This window comes from Panthera leo, chromosome E2 (genome assembly GCF_018350215.1).
Source record: "Panthera leo isolate Ple1 chromosome E2, P.leo_Ple1_pat1.1, whole genome shotgun sequence".
Classification (NCBI taxonomy): domain Eukaryota; kingdom Metazoa; phylum Chordata; class Mammalia; order Carnivora; family Felidae; genus Panthera; species Panthera leo.
The window spans coordinates 520,216-537,337 of record NC_056693.1 but is presented as its reverse complement, the minus strand read 5'-3'; the positions used below and the strand labels follow the sequence as shown (position 1 = coordinate 537,337).

Genomic DNA, 17,122 nt, shown 5'->3' with positions numbered 1-17,122 from the left:
GTGAGTTCGCATCCCTCACCAGTCTCTGTGCTGACAGTGCAGAGCCAGCTTGGGATTCTCTCTCTCCTTCTCTCTCTGCCCCTCCCGCATGCTCTCTCTCTCTCTCTCTCTCTCTCTCTCAAAATAAATAAACAAACCTAAAAAAAAATGATGAAGGGACCGACAAAAGTCATAGGGCAGCTGTGGCATCAGGAACTCTGTCTGGCCCTGCACTCCCTTCCTCGGCCTCCCCACTACCCCCAGTAGAGTCCAGACCCCACTGGGCCTACACAGCCTGGTGTCTGCCAGCTTGCGATCCTGATCCCTCTGAACGGGTCTCCCATGCCTCCTCTACCCCGGCTGTGTGACTGCTCTTGCCCATCCTGGCTGAAGAGCCCTGTCTCTGTCCTGCCTTCCAGGCTCGAGCAGAGCGAGCAGCCTCCTGCCACCAGCCCCTCCCCGAGTCTTCTACACATTCTCTGTCACCTTCCAAAGCTGTAAGTACCGCATCCCATCCCTGTGCCCTTCAAGGCAGGGGCAATGTCCCCGCTACTCGCTTCCCGGAAAGGGTGCTCCCGGCCCCTCAGACTCCTGTTCCCTGAGCAGAACCCCACTACCCCACCACCCTGCTGTTCTCCACTGGCCCTGGCTCCTGCAAGCCCACACATGCCCTAAGGTGGCATCCCAGACTGCTCCATGAACTTGCCTTCCAGGGTACAGGTGGGGTGCAGGCAAACGGAGAACTCAGGGACGCCAGGGCTTGGCTGCTGCGCTGTGGAAGCAGGAGGCCTGCAGGGCAAGCAGAAGATGCAGGGGTGCTCAGGATGGGCCAAGCAACTGCAGCTGCCCCGACCTGCCCTGGGCCACTGGGCCCAGCAAGCCCTGCAGGGTCTGGGAGGTGCCCAGAGACTCTGGGCATGGCCAGGGCCAGTGTGAGGTACCGGTGTGCAAAGCCTCAGCTGGACCTGTCCTGGGCCATGGGGCACCAAAGCCCTGCACATTCTGGGATACACCAGGCCTGGCTGGTGGGGCCTTATATATACGGGTGTGGGACCTTAGATAGACCAGCCCTGAGCCTCGAGACCCAGACAGCCCAGGGTGGTGTGTGGGGCCTGACCTGGACTTATCTCAGTTCATAAGCTCCCGCAAGCCCTGCAGGGTCCAGGGGACACTGGGGGTGGTCAGGGCTGGCATGGTGCTTGGTTGTGGGGCCTGCCCCAGACCTGCCCCGGGGCATGGACTTAGGCAAGCCATGCAGGTTTGGGAGACACTGGAGGGCCAGGACCGGCATGGTGCTGGCTTGTGGGACCTGACCTAGACCTACCCCTGGCCTCAGGCGCCTGGTAGACCTGCAGGTTCTGGGAGACTCCAGGCCTGATTAGGGCCTGCAGGTGCAGGACATTTCGGTCCTCACCCAGACCAGCCCTGCGCTTTCACACCCAGCCAGCCCTGAGGGCTCCAGGAGACGTCTGAGGGCCCGGGCCAGCGTGATGCTGGGTGTGTGGGGCCTGACCCGGACTTACCTCAGTCCGTAAGTTCCAACAAGCCCTGCAGGGTCCAGAAAACCCGGGAGGGCCAGGGCCAGCGTGGTGCTGGCTTGTGGGGCCTGAACCAAACCTGTATCCATCCTCCAGGCCCAGCCAGCGTGCAGGTTCTGAAAGATGCCCACAGTGGCCAAAACCAGTATGGTTCTGGGTATGTGGGGCCTGACCCAGAGCTGCCCTGGGCTTTAAGCTCCAGCAAGCCCTGCCGTGTCCAGGAGAAACTGGAGGGCCAGGGCCAGTGTGGTGCTGTGTTGTGGGGCCGACCTGGACCCACCCCCATTTTCTGGGCCCGACCAGTCCTGCGGGTCCCAGAAGACACCAGGGTGCTAAGGCCCGGCCTAGTGCTGGTGTGGGGGACCTCACCTGGGCCAGTCCCCAGCCTCTGGGTCCACCCAGCCCTGCATGATCCGGTGGTGGCCATGACCAGCCTGGTGCTGGGTTGTGGTGCCTGACCCTGACCTGCTCCAGGCCATGAGCTCCAGCAAGCCCTGCCAGGATAAGAAGACACTGGCCCTGGCTAGGGCCTGCAGATGCAGGGCGTTTGTGACCTGACCCAGACCTGCCTTGGGCCCTCGGATCCAGTAAGCCCAGCTGGGTTTGGGAGATGCCATGGGTATCCAGAGCAGGCATGTGCTGGGTTGTGGGGCCTGACCTGGATCTGCCCCAGCCACTTGGCCCAGCATCCCTGCAGGGTCTGGGAGATGTCAGGCCTGACATAGGCCTGCAGCATTGGGGTGTCTGGGTCTTGACTCAGACCTCTCCCGGACCAACTCTGGGCCCCTCAGCCCAGAAAACCCTGTAAGGTTCGCAATACTCCTGGGGTTGCCTGGTCTGGCATGGTGTGGGGTATGTGGGGCCCGACTCAGACCACCCCTGGACCTTCCCCGGGCCACCAGCTCCAGCAAGCCCTGCAGGGACAGAGAGACACCAAGGTGACCGGGACCACCTGACCCACCTGACCTGCTCCTGAGCCTGTAGTGTGAGTGTGAGATGACTAGCAGGCCAGGACCTGGGAAGGCAGGTTGTACGGTACCTTATCCAGAACCACCCTGGGCGGCAGGCTGCAGTAAACTATGGACGGAGGGGCGGGGGCTGGCATTCTCTGGGGGTGGCCAGGGCCTGGGGGTGCGGGTGCATGTGGCTGACCACAACCTGCCCCAATTGCTAGGCCTAGCAAGACTTTCATGGTACCAGAGACCTAGGTTGCTCAGGAGGGCTATTATGTCCGTGGGTGTTTGGCACTCTGTCTACCAGAGGATGGCTTCTGTCTTCTCTAGTGCCCACTGAGAGTGATGTTGGAGGAGGCTCAGCACAGGTGCTGGCCTGGCTTAGCCCCAGCTGGCCAGAGAGCCACCTGCTTCCCATGGTCCTCATCTTGGGCCAAGATGTTCACCCAGTGCCACCCGAAGTGGACAACCGGCTGGGTCCAGGAAGCACGTGAGACATCTGGCCAGGGTCCGAAGCAAGGACGGGAACTCAGGTCTTGTTGCCAAGGCTGGCAGGGGTGGGTGAGTAACCGACCTGGGCAGGGAGGCAAGGGGTGAGGACAAGGAAGCATGGAGCGGGGACTCGGGCACAGGCTGCTTCTCGGGTGTACATGAGCCAGGACAGAGCTGGGGGACCCACCCACCCGAGTTCCACCACATCCCATGGACACCCTCAGTCCTGGGCCAGCGGTAGGGGGCAGTCACTGTATTTAACAGAGCCTGGGACACAGTCATCTCGTAATGGCACTCCACCTGGTCTTAAGGGTTAACTTGCTTCAAGCTTATGCACCCCTTACCTGTTGACCTAAGTCCCTCGGTCTGTAGCAGAATGAGTCTACCTTCCTTGAGATCTGCAGACCACTGCTCTCCAGGAGGGAAGGACCAAACTTTCCAAGACCACATTCAAAAACACTGGAGCAGCAAGTCTGCTCAGGGTCACATCGCCAAACTACGAAGCAGCTTCCCATCTCTCCTCTTCTAGCCCCTGGAGATCACAATGGTTCGGCTTCCAGCAGACTTACTTTTGAGATTCACCTCAGTGTCATTTGGAACAAAAGTTTCTGTTGCTTACAAATTGTTTGGAAGCCTTGGTCTGACACCAGACTGCCTCCCCGTGGATCTAGCATTCAAGTTGCCTAATGATGACAGGGTCTTTCACCCTGACTCTAGAAACAAAGTGAATGCTCTCTCCAGGGCAATTTCCTGAGGTGTCTTGCAGAGTTATAAACACATAAATAAGGCCAAAAGATCAGGCCAATTTCACCTACCAAGAAAATGAGTCAGGGAACTCATTGTATAATTTACAATAATTTACAAGAATAATTTACAATTTATAATTTACAAGAAGGAAATAATAAACCCTCAGCACTTGGATTTTATTTTTCCATCTGTGGCTTCTGCATGCAGCAAGCATCTGCTTGAATTCAACACTCCAGGGACCAGCAGCCAGCAGGAGATGAGAGAGAGGTGCAGCTCTGACCACCCAGGTAAGTAGCCCCTCTTGCCCCTCCTGAGACTTCACATTTCTGTGCCTCCTTTTATTTTCTCTAAGGCACTTACACTTCCAGCAAGCATCTGCTTTCTCTGTTTACTGGTATGTAAACTGTGGGCTCTTGGAGACCAAAGCCACATCAGTCTTGCTCACTGATGTGTCCCCCTCACACCCTGTCCGGGTCCAGAATAGCACCCGGTAGGCGCTGCTGTCCAACAGATAAATGGCATTTGGTCCTAGGCTTCGGGAAGTGGGGTCCCCATCTCCTTTGTTAGGTCCCCAATCCCACTCACGTCCTCCTGCTACTCCATCTCAGCACTCGCTATAGCCACCCTGAGCCCAGTCCCAGAGCTGTGAAACCCTCTTGAATCATTATCTTCCTCCCAATCTGAATTTCAAATAATAACTTTTTAGTATATTCTAAACATACTATTGGGATGTGCTTATACTAAAATATATCATTAGTATTTAAAAGACTATTTGGTATTAGAATTTGTTTAAATATGTCCCGAATATACCATTCGGATAAATAATAATAAGATATACTATTCGTAATTAACATAGTATTTATTATTATTTATATCCCAGCTATACTATTGGAACATATTTATACTAAAAAAAATTCACCTGAAATTCAGATTTTACTAGGAGTTGTCCTATATTTTTACATGAGAAATTTGGCAACCCTACTAGGACATATACATATATTAAACAAGTTATACTAAATATATTTATATTAAAAAGTTTTAAAAATATAATAAATATGGGTAATAGTTACACTAAAAACGTACTTATTGTTTACCTGGAATTCAAATTTAGGTGGGCATCCTGTATTTTTATTTACTAAATGTGGCAAGTCTACTGTGGGACATAGCTACACTGAAAATTACTTCTACTAATCTACATATATTTTATAATTTTTAAAAGATACACTAAATGTGAAACACATTAATACTTTTTTTAAAAATCGCTGTTATCTGCAATTCTGTGCCTCCTGTGTTATTGATATGCTAAATCTGGCAATCCTATTCTGGGACATATTATATTAACACAGACATATTTAAAAATATTTTTAACATACGAAATGTGAGACAGTCTTATAGTAAACAAACAAGAAACCACGTTGTTTAAATAGAATTTCTGCCTTTCGTTTGGCAAGCGCATAGCAAAAAGAGAGCGCTCGGGCAGCCCTCCCCATCCTCTTACCAGTCACCCCGCACCATCCTCACGTCGCTGCGCCGCAGCGTGCCCCGTTGCCGTGGCGACCGAATCCCTCCAGGGTAACTCTGGGGCACCGTGGGGGCGAAGGACCTATTCCGGGCGGCTTCCGATTGGTCGGCGAAGTCCCGTGCGTTACGACCCCTCCTTCCCCGCCAGGGGGCCCGTGGCGCGTGACGCTCGGGGACGATTCTGTGCGCCCCTCCGAGCCAATGGCGGTCGCCCACGGCGCGCGGGGTTCTGGGAGTTGTAGTCCGCGCGGCGGCGGCAGGGCTCGCTCGCAAGCCGAGGCGCCGCCATGACGGAGCGGCCCTGGCCGGAGCGGAGCCCGCGCGCGGTGAGTCCGCCGCGGCCCGTCCGGCCCTCCCGCCGCCCGTCCCTCGTCCATCAGTGCGCCCGCCGGGCTGGCCGGCCGCGGGAAGGGGCCGCGGCGCGGGCCGAGGGCTCCGGAGTCGGCGGGCGCTGGCCGGGATCGCGTTAGAGGAAGCGCGGGTGGAGACGAGTCTGGGCTCGGGCGGGAGGCACAGCCTGGGGCAGGCGGCGGGGCCGAGCCGGGTCGGGGAAGCCGTCGGGGGGCCCCGAGGTGCCCCGGGATGAGGGAGACGGGCGAGCCTCGCAGGCCACGCGGGGGGCTGAGGTGGAGGGGGCAGGGGGCCGCGGCGCGCCCTTCCGCCCAGCCCTGGCCCCGGTGGGCATCTCCCCTCCCCAGAAGCCAGGGCAGAAAGCCCCTCCACCCTCGTTCGTCCGCTCCGGACCCCCCTCCGCCCAGCCCAAGCCCTCCCTCCCCCCACCAGCCAGCAGCCCCGAACCTGACACAGTGTCAGCAGCAGATGTCAGTGCCCACCCCAGGTAAGCCTGGCCTGTCCACGTGGCTTGGAGCCCCACAAGTGACACTTAGAGACCCCCCCCCCCACATCAATCCAGGTTACCCCCAGAGTGGATCTCCAGGACCTCAAGACCACAGCTCTCCCTACGTAGGCCCCAGAGCCTCCTTGCTACATAGACGTTAAGTCCCCGCCCCATCAGCCTAAGACCCCTACATCTTTCAGGACCCCTCATCAGCCTGGGCTTCCCATGTGGTCCACACCCCCACATGACAACATCATCCCCCACTGTGGACCCCAGACACGTGCCCATAGGCCTCGGGTGCTTTCAGCTAGGGGCCCCACTTGATCCCCTCTAGATCCTCCATAAACTCAGCTTCTCCCCACGTAGACTTCATCCCAGGACCCCGGAGGGTGCTGAGGGGCTGCAGTTCTCCACCCTGGAATCTGCCCGGGGCGCACTTCCCTGCTCACCGGCGAGAAGGGTAAGGTCTGAGATCCCAGAGCAGAATGGCTGCTTGAACCTTGTGGAGCTGCGAACGGGCCCTTTTACTTTTTAAAAACTACACATAGGAAAGTGTTACTACAGCATAAGAGTGTTTTTGCCTGTGGTCTCAGCAGGGGTGGCAGAGCTTGTAAACTCCCAGTCAGGGTGCTGGCGTCAGAAAGCAGGCTTGAAGCTTACTGGCAGGGCACAGCCCTCGTGAGTTGCCCTCCCAGCCTTGGTACACCTCTCCTTTCTTCCTGATTGTAAAACCCACACACGTGCACATGAAAAGTTCTCCAGAGGATCCAGAAGGAAAAAAATCACATGGAATGTTCCTCCGCTTTTCACTTGTCATAAGCATTTCCCATGTCATTAAAAATCCTTCCTCAATGGTTTTGTTCTTTCCTCCCCTCCCCCCACATGATCACAATACCATTTGGGGGAGATTCAGAGACTAGGAAGAACACGGAGCATATGGCTGGCCACCCTTGGGCCTCTTTCCCAGTGGCCCTTTTTGGGACCCTCATACATCATTTTGCATCCCACTCTCCCCTGCACCTCATGCCATCTGTATGTCATGTCTGTGCTTCCCTTGAGCATGTAATGTTACCATGTATTTTGCAGTCCTAAATTCTTTGCCATGTGATGGGAGGGCAGTTGATCCCGCCAGGCTTGACTTTTGGGCACTTTTGTTGTGAATCTTGGTGCCTAAATCTTTGTCCCAATTTCAGATAAATTCCACAGCATGCGAACTTCCAGAATCGTCTTGATATACAAGCTGCCACAGTGCTTTCCAGAAAGGTCGTGCCAGCTTTTACTTTCATCATCGGATCAGCACAGAGTACAAGTGTTAAAAAAAAAAAAAAAAAAAAACCTGCTCGTTTTTATTTTTATGACTAACATTTCAGTTATATGTTCACTATAGGAAGCTTGGAAAATGCACAAAATGCTATTTTCTCCCTGCCCTTTCCACTTTCCCTCTGCTTTTAAAGTCTCTATCCCTCCCTTGTTCTCCTTACTACCTCCTCCTTCAGCTCTAACTTGGCCAGAAGTAGACAGCATAGGCAAGTAGAAAAGGCCGGAAAGCTACAGGCAAGGCAGGAGGCCTCTACTGCGCTATTGCATAGCATATCCAGCTGTTTCCATTTAAAGGGGATTTAAACTCCAGTTCCTTATTTTAAGTGCTCAGGAGCCCCATGTAGCTGATGCTACCACGTTGGACAGTACAGGTGGAGAGCATTTCTAACCCCATAGGAAGTTCTGCTGGGCAGTGCTGGCTACTTCACCAGGGCAGGAATCCTGTTCCCCTAGATGCTCTGTAAACCGTGTATTGAATGACTAAATGAATGAAGGATGGAAATGGATACTAAGCTAAGTAGGGAAATGAGATATGTTCATGATGAGATAAGGGTTGTGAAGACAGCACAGTGAGCTTGAGGAGACAAGGGTGACATTCTGAACCAGAGCATGGTGACACCCTGGTGTGGTGACAGCTGAGCTGGGATGAGCATCAGAGAGGAGTGTGGGTGGAACAGTAGGTGCAAAGGCCCTGGGGTGACCAGTGTGTTGTCTTCACAATGTAGCCTGTGAGGGCCATGTGTAAGATCAGGTCAGAATGAGATGGGGAGGGCTAAGGTCAATTCCTTCGGAACTGGAGGTCAGGGCAAGGAGGTGGGGAGCCAAGGGGAGTCCTGAGCAAGGTGATGGCTACCATCTGATGTGGCCACTTTGCGCCTGCCCCTCTCTGCAGGCCCTGACTGCTGACTGCATCTGCCTGCCGCCACCTGGGTTTGTCTGGAGCTGCTGGGACTGTCCTGGGATCCAGTTCGCTTGCCCCCTGAGGCCGGAGAGATGCTCCCGCTGGCCAGAGCCCTCGCCTCCCCCAGGAGTCCCCAGACCCCAGCCCTGAGGGAGCAGGACAGGGCCCCTCAGCTGGCCGGCCCTGGGGATACTGAGGCCTGGCGCCTGCGTTTCCGACAGTTCCAGTACCGCGTGGCAGGAGGGCCACACCGCGCGCTGGGCCAGCTCTGGATGCTGTGCCGCCAGTGGCTGCGGCCCGAGGCGCACTCCAAGGAGCAGATGCTGGAGCTGCTGGTGCTGGAGCAGTTCCTGGGTGCGCTGCCCAGCAAGATGAGGACCTGGGTGCAGTCGCAGGGCCCTCGCACCTGCAGGGAGGCCGCTAGCCTGGTGGAGGACCTCACACAGATGTCGCAGCAGGAAGGTGAGGGGACGGGCCTCACCCCTGAGAGCGAGTGGCTGCAGGGGAGGAGCAGGTGCCGGGTTTGGGTTCTGGCCAGTGTCTCTGTGGCCCGGTGCCCAAGGATCGCGCTGCTTTTTCCTTTCGGACTCACAGTGTCGCATCCACCCAGCACTGCTCCCACCCACCCCCCACCCGCTCCTGTCCCGTTCCCCCTCCCGACCAGCAGCGCCCCAGACCATCTGAGCAGAACCCCTGCCTGTACATGTCCTACCCAGTGCACATTGTCGTATCACACACCTGTGTTTTTGATTTTGTTTTTTTTTTTTTTACATAAATGTCATTGTGCTGCACACCTCTGTCTGCCTCACTTCTCTCACTCAGTCGGTAATTGAGGATTCCTCCATTTTACCATGTATCCATCTGGCCTGTGGCTTTGCATTTGTCTGCTCTCCGTCAGAAGAACCCCGGGTCCCTCAGCCCACACGAGATGCTGGGGACCACGTGCCTCCCACCTCAGGCCCTGTCCAGGGATCCTGGAGGTGGCTAGTCCCTCCCCTGCATCCAGTCCATGGGACACAGACCCATCTCAGAGGCCCACAGGCTGGTTGTGGAGACAGACACCTGGGGCCACGGTTGTCACAGAATGGGTGTGAGAGGGAGCTCAACAGATGGAGGGGACTCCGATAGCTGCAAGGTCCACAGGCAGATCTGATGCTACCTGGGCTCCCCTCTCCCCCACAGGTGCTTTGTCCTCATGCTTTCTTGCCCCTGTGACTCTAGAACTCCCAGCCTCCCAGGCCCATGAAATGGGTTTCCTCTTTCCTAGTAATGTCAACAAAAGTGCAGACCCCATCACAACATCTGGAGGAGGTCAACTCAGGGCCTGGCACAGGTGCTGTGATCAGGGTGTCTTCAGGCCCTCGGTTCAGAAAAGCCTCGAAATCTACAGAAAACAGGGGTGTCAGGTCTCCACACTGCCTGCAGGAAGCTGGCTGACGTGCTCGGGAAAGCTGCATGTCCCGTTTTGCAGAGGCAAGAGCCTAGTCCAAGTTGGGAGGCACTGAATGCCATCATGGACTCTTGTTCCTGGGTTCCTGTGGCATCATGAAGACGTGCAAGGCAGATAAAGTGGCCCTCGGAACTCACTGTTCCAGGGACAAAGAGGCCAAAAAGCTTTTGCATCTGGCCCCTGGTGGACCCACACAGCCTGCCACACTTAGGAGGCCCAGGCTAGCATTAATACTCTGCTGTTGCCATCTTGAGATTCTGTATCATTTTTCAGCAGGGGGATTGTGTACATGTTTTGCACAAGTTGTGGTCCTGTGGACAGTGAGGTAGTTGGAGCAGCAGGTGGCTGGGCATAAGAAGGTGTTTCTACCTGCTGCGTGACTGCCTGGAAGTCAGGGACATGGGCAGGTGGCATCTGCATGCTGCTGTTTCAAGATTAGGCTTCATTCCTTGGGTGGGGAACCTCCCGGAGGGTAGTGAGTGGGAAGGAACAGGAAGAGATGCACACTGAGGATGAGATGTGCCCAGGGGCTGGCTGGGGCAGGGCTGTGGACAGGGTGCCTAAAGCCCAGATGAAATCCAGTGGGAGCCTGACTCTCCTTCCTGTGAGTGGTCCTCTCCAGTCGCTGTGGCCCAAATGCAGGGTGAAGACAGAGCCAATATTTCCACTCAAAGTTCCTGATGGCTGGTGTCTGGAAAAATATCTGAACAGAACAGGTCTCTTCTTATTTTAGTCCATAGTGTGTCCCTCCCTCTGGCCCAGCCGTGAACCTGGGTACCCAGGAGTGTTGTGCCCACTGCAGCCTGTTTATTGACAGTGATGCTCTCAGGCACAAGAGGGAGAGCACTGGGAGAGAGAGCACACGCCTGGGGCTCTACTTTTATTGGAGGGAGGCTGTCTAGGGTCTTAGAAATATACTCTTTATTGGCTAATTTAAAGCAGAAGAGTGGTAATTAGAGTGTGAGAAAGGAGAACTAGGTCACCCAAACTGTCAGTTATCTGGACTACCCAGGGCTTTCCGAAAGAGGGACCTCCATGAGTGGGGGCTGCCCAATTCCTTATCTGCTTTTTTGCTGGAAGCTGTGTCATACAGCTGCAAATATGTTTATTCCAGATGGATGTATTTGAAATGGTTGCCTCAGCAATCAAAAGTTTAATGACTCCCCACAACCATCATCCTACCTTCTGTTCACACAGAAGCAGAGGGAGCTGTCAGCTCCTATGCCAACCCTGCAGCAGTTCTGACCCCAGATCCTGTCCTGGCTGGGTGCTCTGATCACCTGCCTCCAGGGCCTTCTCTCCCTACAGTCTGCAGCCTTGACCCTCACTGGATCCAGGGGTAGCCAGCTCATCTTCAAGGCCTGGCTCAGGCATCCATCCCTCTGAGAGGCTGCCCTGCAAGATGCCACTCATGTTCTTCGGGGTCCTTACCTCTCTGCGATGTTTTTAGGGTTTATCCTTTCCCTGCATATGTCCTAGTTCTCTGTCCTAGTTTATGTGAGCTTTATGAGAGCAAGAGCTCTGCATCCACCATCAGGTGGTTCCTGGACAGTGGGCAATACCAGACACCTAGTGGGTGCACAGCCAATCCAGGAGGGGAAAAGGCAGGTGAACAGAAACAGCAGGAAGATCCAAGGATGGGCCTTTGGCAACCACCAGGCACTGTTGGGTATATTGTATGAAGTAAGGGTCCAACTTTATTCTTTTGCACGTGGATTACCAGTAGTCCCAGCACCACTGTTAAAAAGACTCCTTTTCCCCACTGAATGGTCCTGGTACATTTGTGACAAATCAATTGGCCGTAGATTCTTAGTTCTGGACTCTCTTAGTTCTGGACTCTGTTAGTTCTGGACTCTCAATTCCTTTCCATTCTACAAGTCTCTCTTTATGCCAAATTTGTCTTGTAGCAAATTTTGAAAATTGTAGTAAATTTTGAAATCAAGAGGTATGTATCTTCCAACTTTGTCCTATTTTAGGGCTGTTTTGGCTATTCTGGGTCCCTGGAAATTTTATATAAATTTTAGGACCAGCTTTTTATTTCTGCAAAGAAGGAAAAAAGGCTGTTGGGGTATTTATAGGGATTACATTGGACCTGTAGGTCACTAAATAATTTTGCTGTCTTAACAATATTAAATTTTCCAATCCGTGAACACAGAATGTGTTTAATAATAATAAATAATCATGTTATTTTTCTTTAATTCCTTTCAGCAGTTTTCCGGATTTCAATGTACAAGTCTTGTATCTCCCAGGCTAAATTTATTCCTAAGTATTTTATTCTTTTTGAGTCTATAAGTGGAACTGATTCTTATTATAAATGAAATTTCCTTAGTTTCCTTTTGGGGTTGTTCACTGGTGTTTATAGAAACACACTAATTTTTATGTGTTGATATTGTGTCCTGTAACTTTGCTGAATTCACTAATTAGCTCATGCCATCTGTGAATACAGATAGTTTTTCTTCTTCCTTTCCAATTTTTTTTTTTTTTTTTAAGATTTTATTTCTAAGAAGTCTCTGCATCGAACACAGGGCTCAAACTCACAACCCCAGATCAAGAGTCACACACTCCACCCACTGAGCCAGCCAGGCACCCCTTCCTCTCCAATTTAGATGCCTTTTTTTTTTCTTTTTGTTGCCTAGTTGCTCTGGCTAGAACTTCCAGTACAATGTTCAATAGAAGTGGTAAAAGCAAACATACTTGCCACATTCTTGATTGGGGGTAAGCTTTCAGTCCCTCAAAGTTATGATGCTGTATCATGAAAGGGTGCTGGCTTACATCAAATGCTTTCTCCTCGTCAATTGAGATGATCATGTGATCTATTAATATGGTGCAGTACGAAGCTTGATTTTGATATGTGGAACCACATGAGAGTTTGATTATAGCATGTCTCAGTGTGGGTCTCTTTGAGTTCATCCTACTGGAGTTTGTTTAGCTTCTTGAATGTGTAGATTCATGTATTGTATCTATTTTAGGAAGTTTCCAGCCATTATTTTTAAAAATATTTTCACTCTCTTTTGATCTTCTCCTTCTGGGATTCCCACTATATGTCTGTTGGTATGTTTTATGGTGTTCCCACAAGTCCCTTAGGCCCTGTTCATTTTTCTTCTCCTCAGACTGTACAATTTTAATTGACCTATCTTCAAGTTTACTGATCCTTTTCTCTGCCGGCTTAAATCTGCTGTTGAACCTCTCTAGCAAATTTTTCATTTTAGTTCTTATACTCTGCTCCAGAATTTCTATTTGGTTCCTTTTTATAGTTTCTCCTTATTGATATCCTTTATTTGTTGAGAACACAATTCCCCTGATTTTTGATAGCTCTTTGTTTATGTATTCCTTTAGCTCTTTGAAGGTATTTAAGACAGTTGATTTCAAATCTTTGTCTAGTTAAGTCCAATGTCTGGGCTTCCTCGAGGATAGTTTCCATTAGTTTCTTTTATTCTTGTGAATGAGATATACTTTCTTGGTTCTTTGTATGCTTCTTAATTTGTTGTTGGAAACTGGGCATTTTTAGTATTTGATAATATAATGTGATAACTCTGGATATCAGATTCTCTTCCCTCTCCAGGGCCTGTTTATGCTTATTGTGAATTTAATTGTTTATTTTGATAACTTCTTTAAACTATTTTTGAACTATTTTTGCAAAAACTACATTCTTTGTTGTGTGTGCTCACTAAAGTTTCTGTTTCACGAATTTAGTGGTTAGCTAGTGATGTGACAGAGATTTCCTTAAATGCCTGGAGCCAACAAAACAAAACTCTCCTGGTTTTTGTTGGTTGGCTCTGAGTTGAGGTCCTCCTTCAATGCTTAGCCACTCCATTTACAACTATCTTTAAGTCTTCACTTCCCAGTTAATGGGGCCTAAAGATCAACCAGAGATGAAAGCTTGGGATCTTCTCATGTTTCCTACCATGTGTTTAGCCCTGAGCATATGCATGGCCTGCTAGACTCTCTAGTAAAGTCCTTATTCCTACATGTACTTCTTTCTCCAGACTCTTCTTTCCTAGGCTTTTTGGTCTCACTGCTGCTTGCTCCACTTATCCCTTGTTTCAGGTGACTAGTATGTCAGGTTGTGACTAGTATGTGCCTTTAAATGCTTTTGGCAAATGCTGTTCAGGAGGCCACTCCAGTCCTGAGGGTTCTGAGAGGGCATAAGGAAGGCAACCTCCTGAACCAATCCTTCAGAGAGTCACCAGACAGGTCAAAACACACAAATGCAATTCTTTGGGAACAAGATATGTCCTGCCCCCTGTGGCTTCAGCAAGCCACACCAATAATATGGATTGCCATCCCCACAGCCCCTTTTAGCTGGGGAGTGGGGTTGGTAGGCAGGTAAGTAAAAATGCCACAAAACCTTCTAGTTGAAATTCAATAGCTTCTTTCTTCATTAAGCATTCCCTCATCCTTGTAAGTTTTTTTTTTTTAATCAGATTCAAGTTCCCAAAAAGTTAAGTCTGAAAGTTTTTGCCAGCTTAATTGTTGCTTAATTGTGGATGCTTAATTGTGGAGGGATTAACTTTGGGAGCTCCCTACTCTGCCATTTTTTGGTAATGTTACCTTCCTGTTTGCTTTTTCAAAATAATAATGTTATTGAAACATAATTTCCATACCATATAATTCACCCACTTAAAAATACACAATTCAGTGATTTTTCATATATTCACAGAGTTGTGCAACCATTATCACCATCTAATTCCAAAACATTTTACTCCCTCCAAAAGTAAACCTCAGACCATTAGCAGTCACTCCCCATTCTCTTCTCCCCCCTAATCTAATCTACTTTTTGTCTTTATGGATTTGTCTGTTCTGTACATTTCATATAAATGAAATCACACAATATGTGGCCTTTTGTGTCTGGCTTCTTTCACTTAGCATAAGGTTTTCAAGATTCATCCGTGTTGTAAAATATATCAGTACTTCATTTTTTTTTTTATGGTTGAATAATACCCCATTGTATGGATATACCACAGTTTGTTTCTCCATTTATCAGCTGATGGACATTTGGGTTGTTTCCACTTTGGGGCTATGATGAACAATCCTGCTATGAGCATTCACATACAGATACTTGTGTGGACATATTTTCATTTCCCTTGGGAACACACCTAAGGAGGAGAAGTGCTAGGTCCTATGGTAACTCTATGTATAACTTTTTGAGGAACTGCCCAATTGCTTTCCAAAACTACAGTTTGCTTTTTATATGACACATTTTGAGCCTATAAAACTATGGAAAGTATTATAATGAACACCTGTGTAACTGCCATGAAGCCATCTCAGAGCCTAACCTCCTGAAAGGCAGCTTGATTTGAAGAAATGACACACTGTGGAGTTCACTGGATCCTCATGTCCCCTCACAGTCCTCTCAACCCTACTCTCCCTGTTGCTCCAGAGGCAAAGCCTTGAATCTCTCATTGCATGTGCATGTTTGTACTTTTCCTCTTATTTTGTATCCACAACAGTGTATGGCTCTGTTTCCCAAGTCCTAAACCTTCTATAAATGGTGTACCTTCTGTTAACTGTTATTCTGCCCTGGCTTTTGTCCCTCTACAATGTGTTTTGTGGTAGATCCAAGGGGGCTCTGCTTCAACCGTCTTTGCTACCTGACCACATTCCACCTCATAAAGACTTCTGTCCAGGCTTTTCATGTTAGTGCTACAGGATATGTCCTTTTCATGGGCCTCTCAGGAGCACACATGGGCATGGAGTGTTGGGTGAGAAGACCTGTCCTCGGCTGCCTCTGGGATCACCATGGCATGCCTGGCAGCCGTGGAAAGGTCTGGAGCAGGGGGTGGGGTGGGGCTGCATTTAGAAGCTTGTTGGAAGGATGGAGGCAGTGACACACTATTGCTCTTACCTTGGCCTCACTGGGGGTCTTCAGAGATGTTCCTGGGATGTGTTGCCCTCCTGGTGCAGGAAACCTGGGGGATTTGGGGGCTCTGGGCCCACAAGCCTCTCACCATCCCTTTCTCCCACCCAGTTCTGGTATCTCTCACCGACCACCAGGACGGGAGCATCAGCGAGGAGGAAGACGGGAAGAACCAGAAAGACCCATGCCAGGTGAGCCCAGGGCCCCTGGCTCCATGCTCCTACATTCCCAGGGCACCACGAGCATCAGTGCTGTGACAGGCTCAAGGACATCCCACCCAAGCTCTGTGCAAGGCTGTCCCCAACACTCCCAAGAAGCCTGAACTCCACACCTCTAAGTGGTCACACAAATCCCAAAAACCTGCTGGGGCTCAATGCTGGGCCAAATACAGTAAAATAGGGCTGTGCTTTGCTGCAGACATCACAGACACCATCTTCATCCCCCTCCACTTGGGCCCTCATCCAGTCCTTTCCCAGACACGAGCCAGATGCTGTAGCCCACGACTACATGCTGGGCGGTCAAATGATTTCTGGTGCTACCACTCCCAAGTGCCAGCACATAGGTGCCTGGGGGCCCTGGCCTGGGTCCCATCTGTGTTACTCTCTGTAGTAGCCTTATACCAGAAAGCCCTGTGGATTCTTGGAGGAGCCGGGAAAGACTCTGAGAGGGTGTCCCTTGCAGCAAGATCTGTTCCTGCAAAGGCCCCAAGTGAGAGGGGACCTGGGATCAAGTGTGTGTCAGGGACCCAGGGAAACTTGGTGTGGCTGGCACTCACCGAGTGATGGCGACAGGCCTCCAGCAGGGACCGGAGTGATTAAAACCGGGTGGGGGAGGGCATGGGGGAGCAGGGAAGACCATGTAGATTTGTTAACAGGTAAATCACAAAAGAAACAAAAGCCAAACCACATTTCCTTTCCCCTGGCACCAGATTCACAGCACCTTGCTCTCACCTCCTGTCACCTCTGTGACCTCACCCTTTCCGAGACCACAGGCCCCTCTGTCTCTCACTGATCTGCCCGTCTCTGAAATGTTAACCCTCCATGCGAAACCCCTGTCAGGATCTTCATCCCCTGCAGGTGGCTGTCAGCCTGGGTGTCCATGAGACATCCTGCCTTTCATACAGGGTCGTGTGGCTGCCCTCATTCATGATCCATACCGCCATCTTCCCCTCCCAAGCCCCTCTACACCATTCACAAGCAACCTGGAAGCACCTTTGGCTTCCTTGTGTTTTTTATGTCCATGCTCAGAGAGAAAAAGGACAGGAGTCATGTGCTTACCTTTTAAAAATGGGAATATCACAATGAGCACATTTGGAAGATGGAAGATCATTAGCCATCAGGGAAATGCAAATTAAAACCACGGTGAGACATCATTACACACCTGCTGGAATGGTTAAAAGTAGAAAGAGGGACAGCACCAAGTACTGGCAAGGATGTGGAAAAACTGGAACTGTTTCATTGCTGGTAGGAATGGAAAATGGAAAAATGGTTTGGTTGTTTCTTATAAAGTTAAGTATATACATGACA

General features: G+C 51.0%; 1 protein-coding gene across 1 annotated transcript in view; it reads left to right on the top strand.

The window, feature by feature from the left end:
- The first annotated feature begins 5,569 nt into the window (after positions 1-5,569).
- LOC122208785 overlaps positions 5,570-17,122 on the top strand; it is a 35,265-nt gene continuing 23,712 nt past the window's right edge. Inside the window, 4 exon segments of the mRNA XM_042920223.1 lie at positions 5,570-6,068; positions 6,435-6,528; positions 7,262-8,751; positions 15,708-15,787. Coding sequence (XP_042776157.1) covers positions 8,382-8,751; positions 15,708-15,787 — 450 coding nt within the window. The 5' untranslated portion in view covers positions 5,570-6,068; positions 6,435-6,528; positions 7,262-8,381.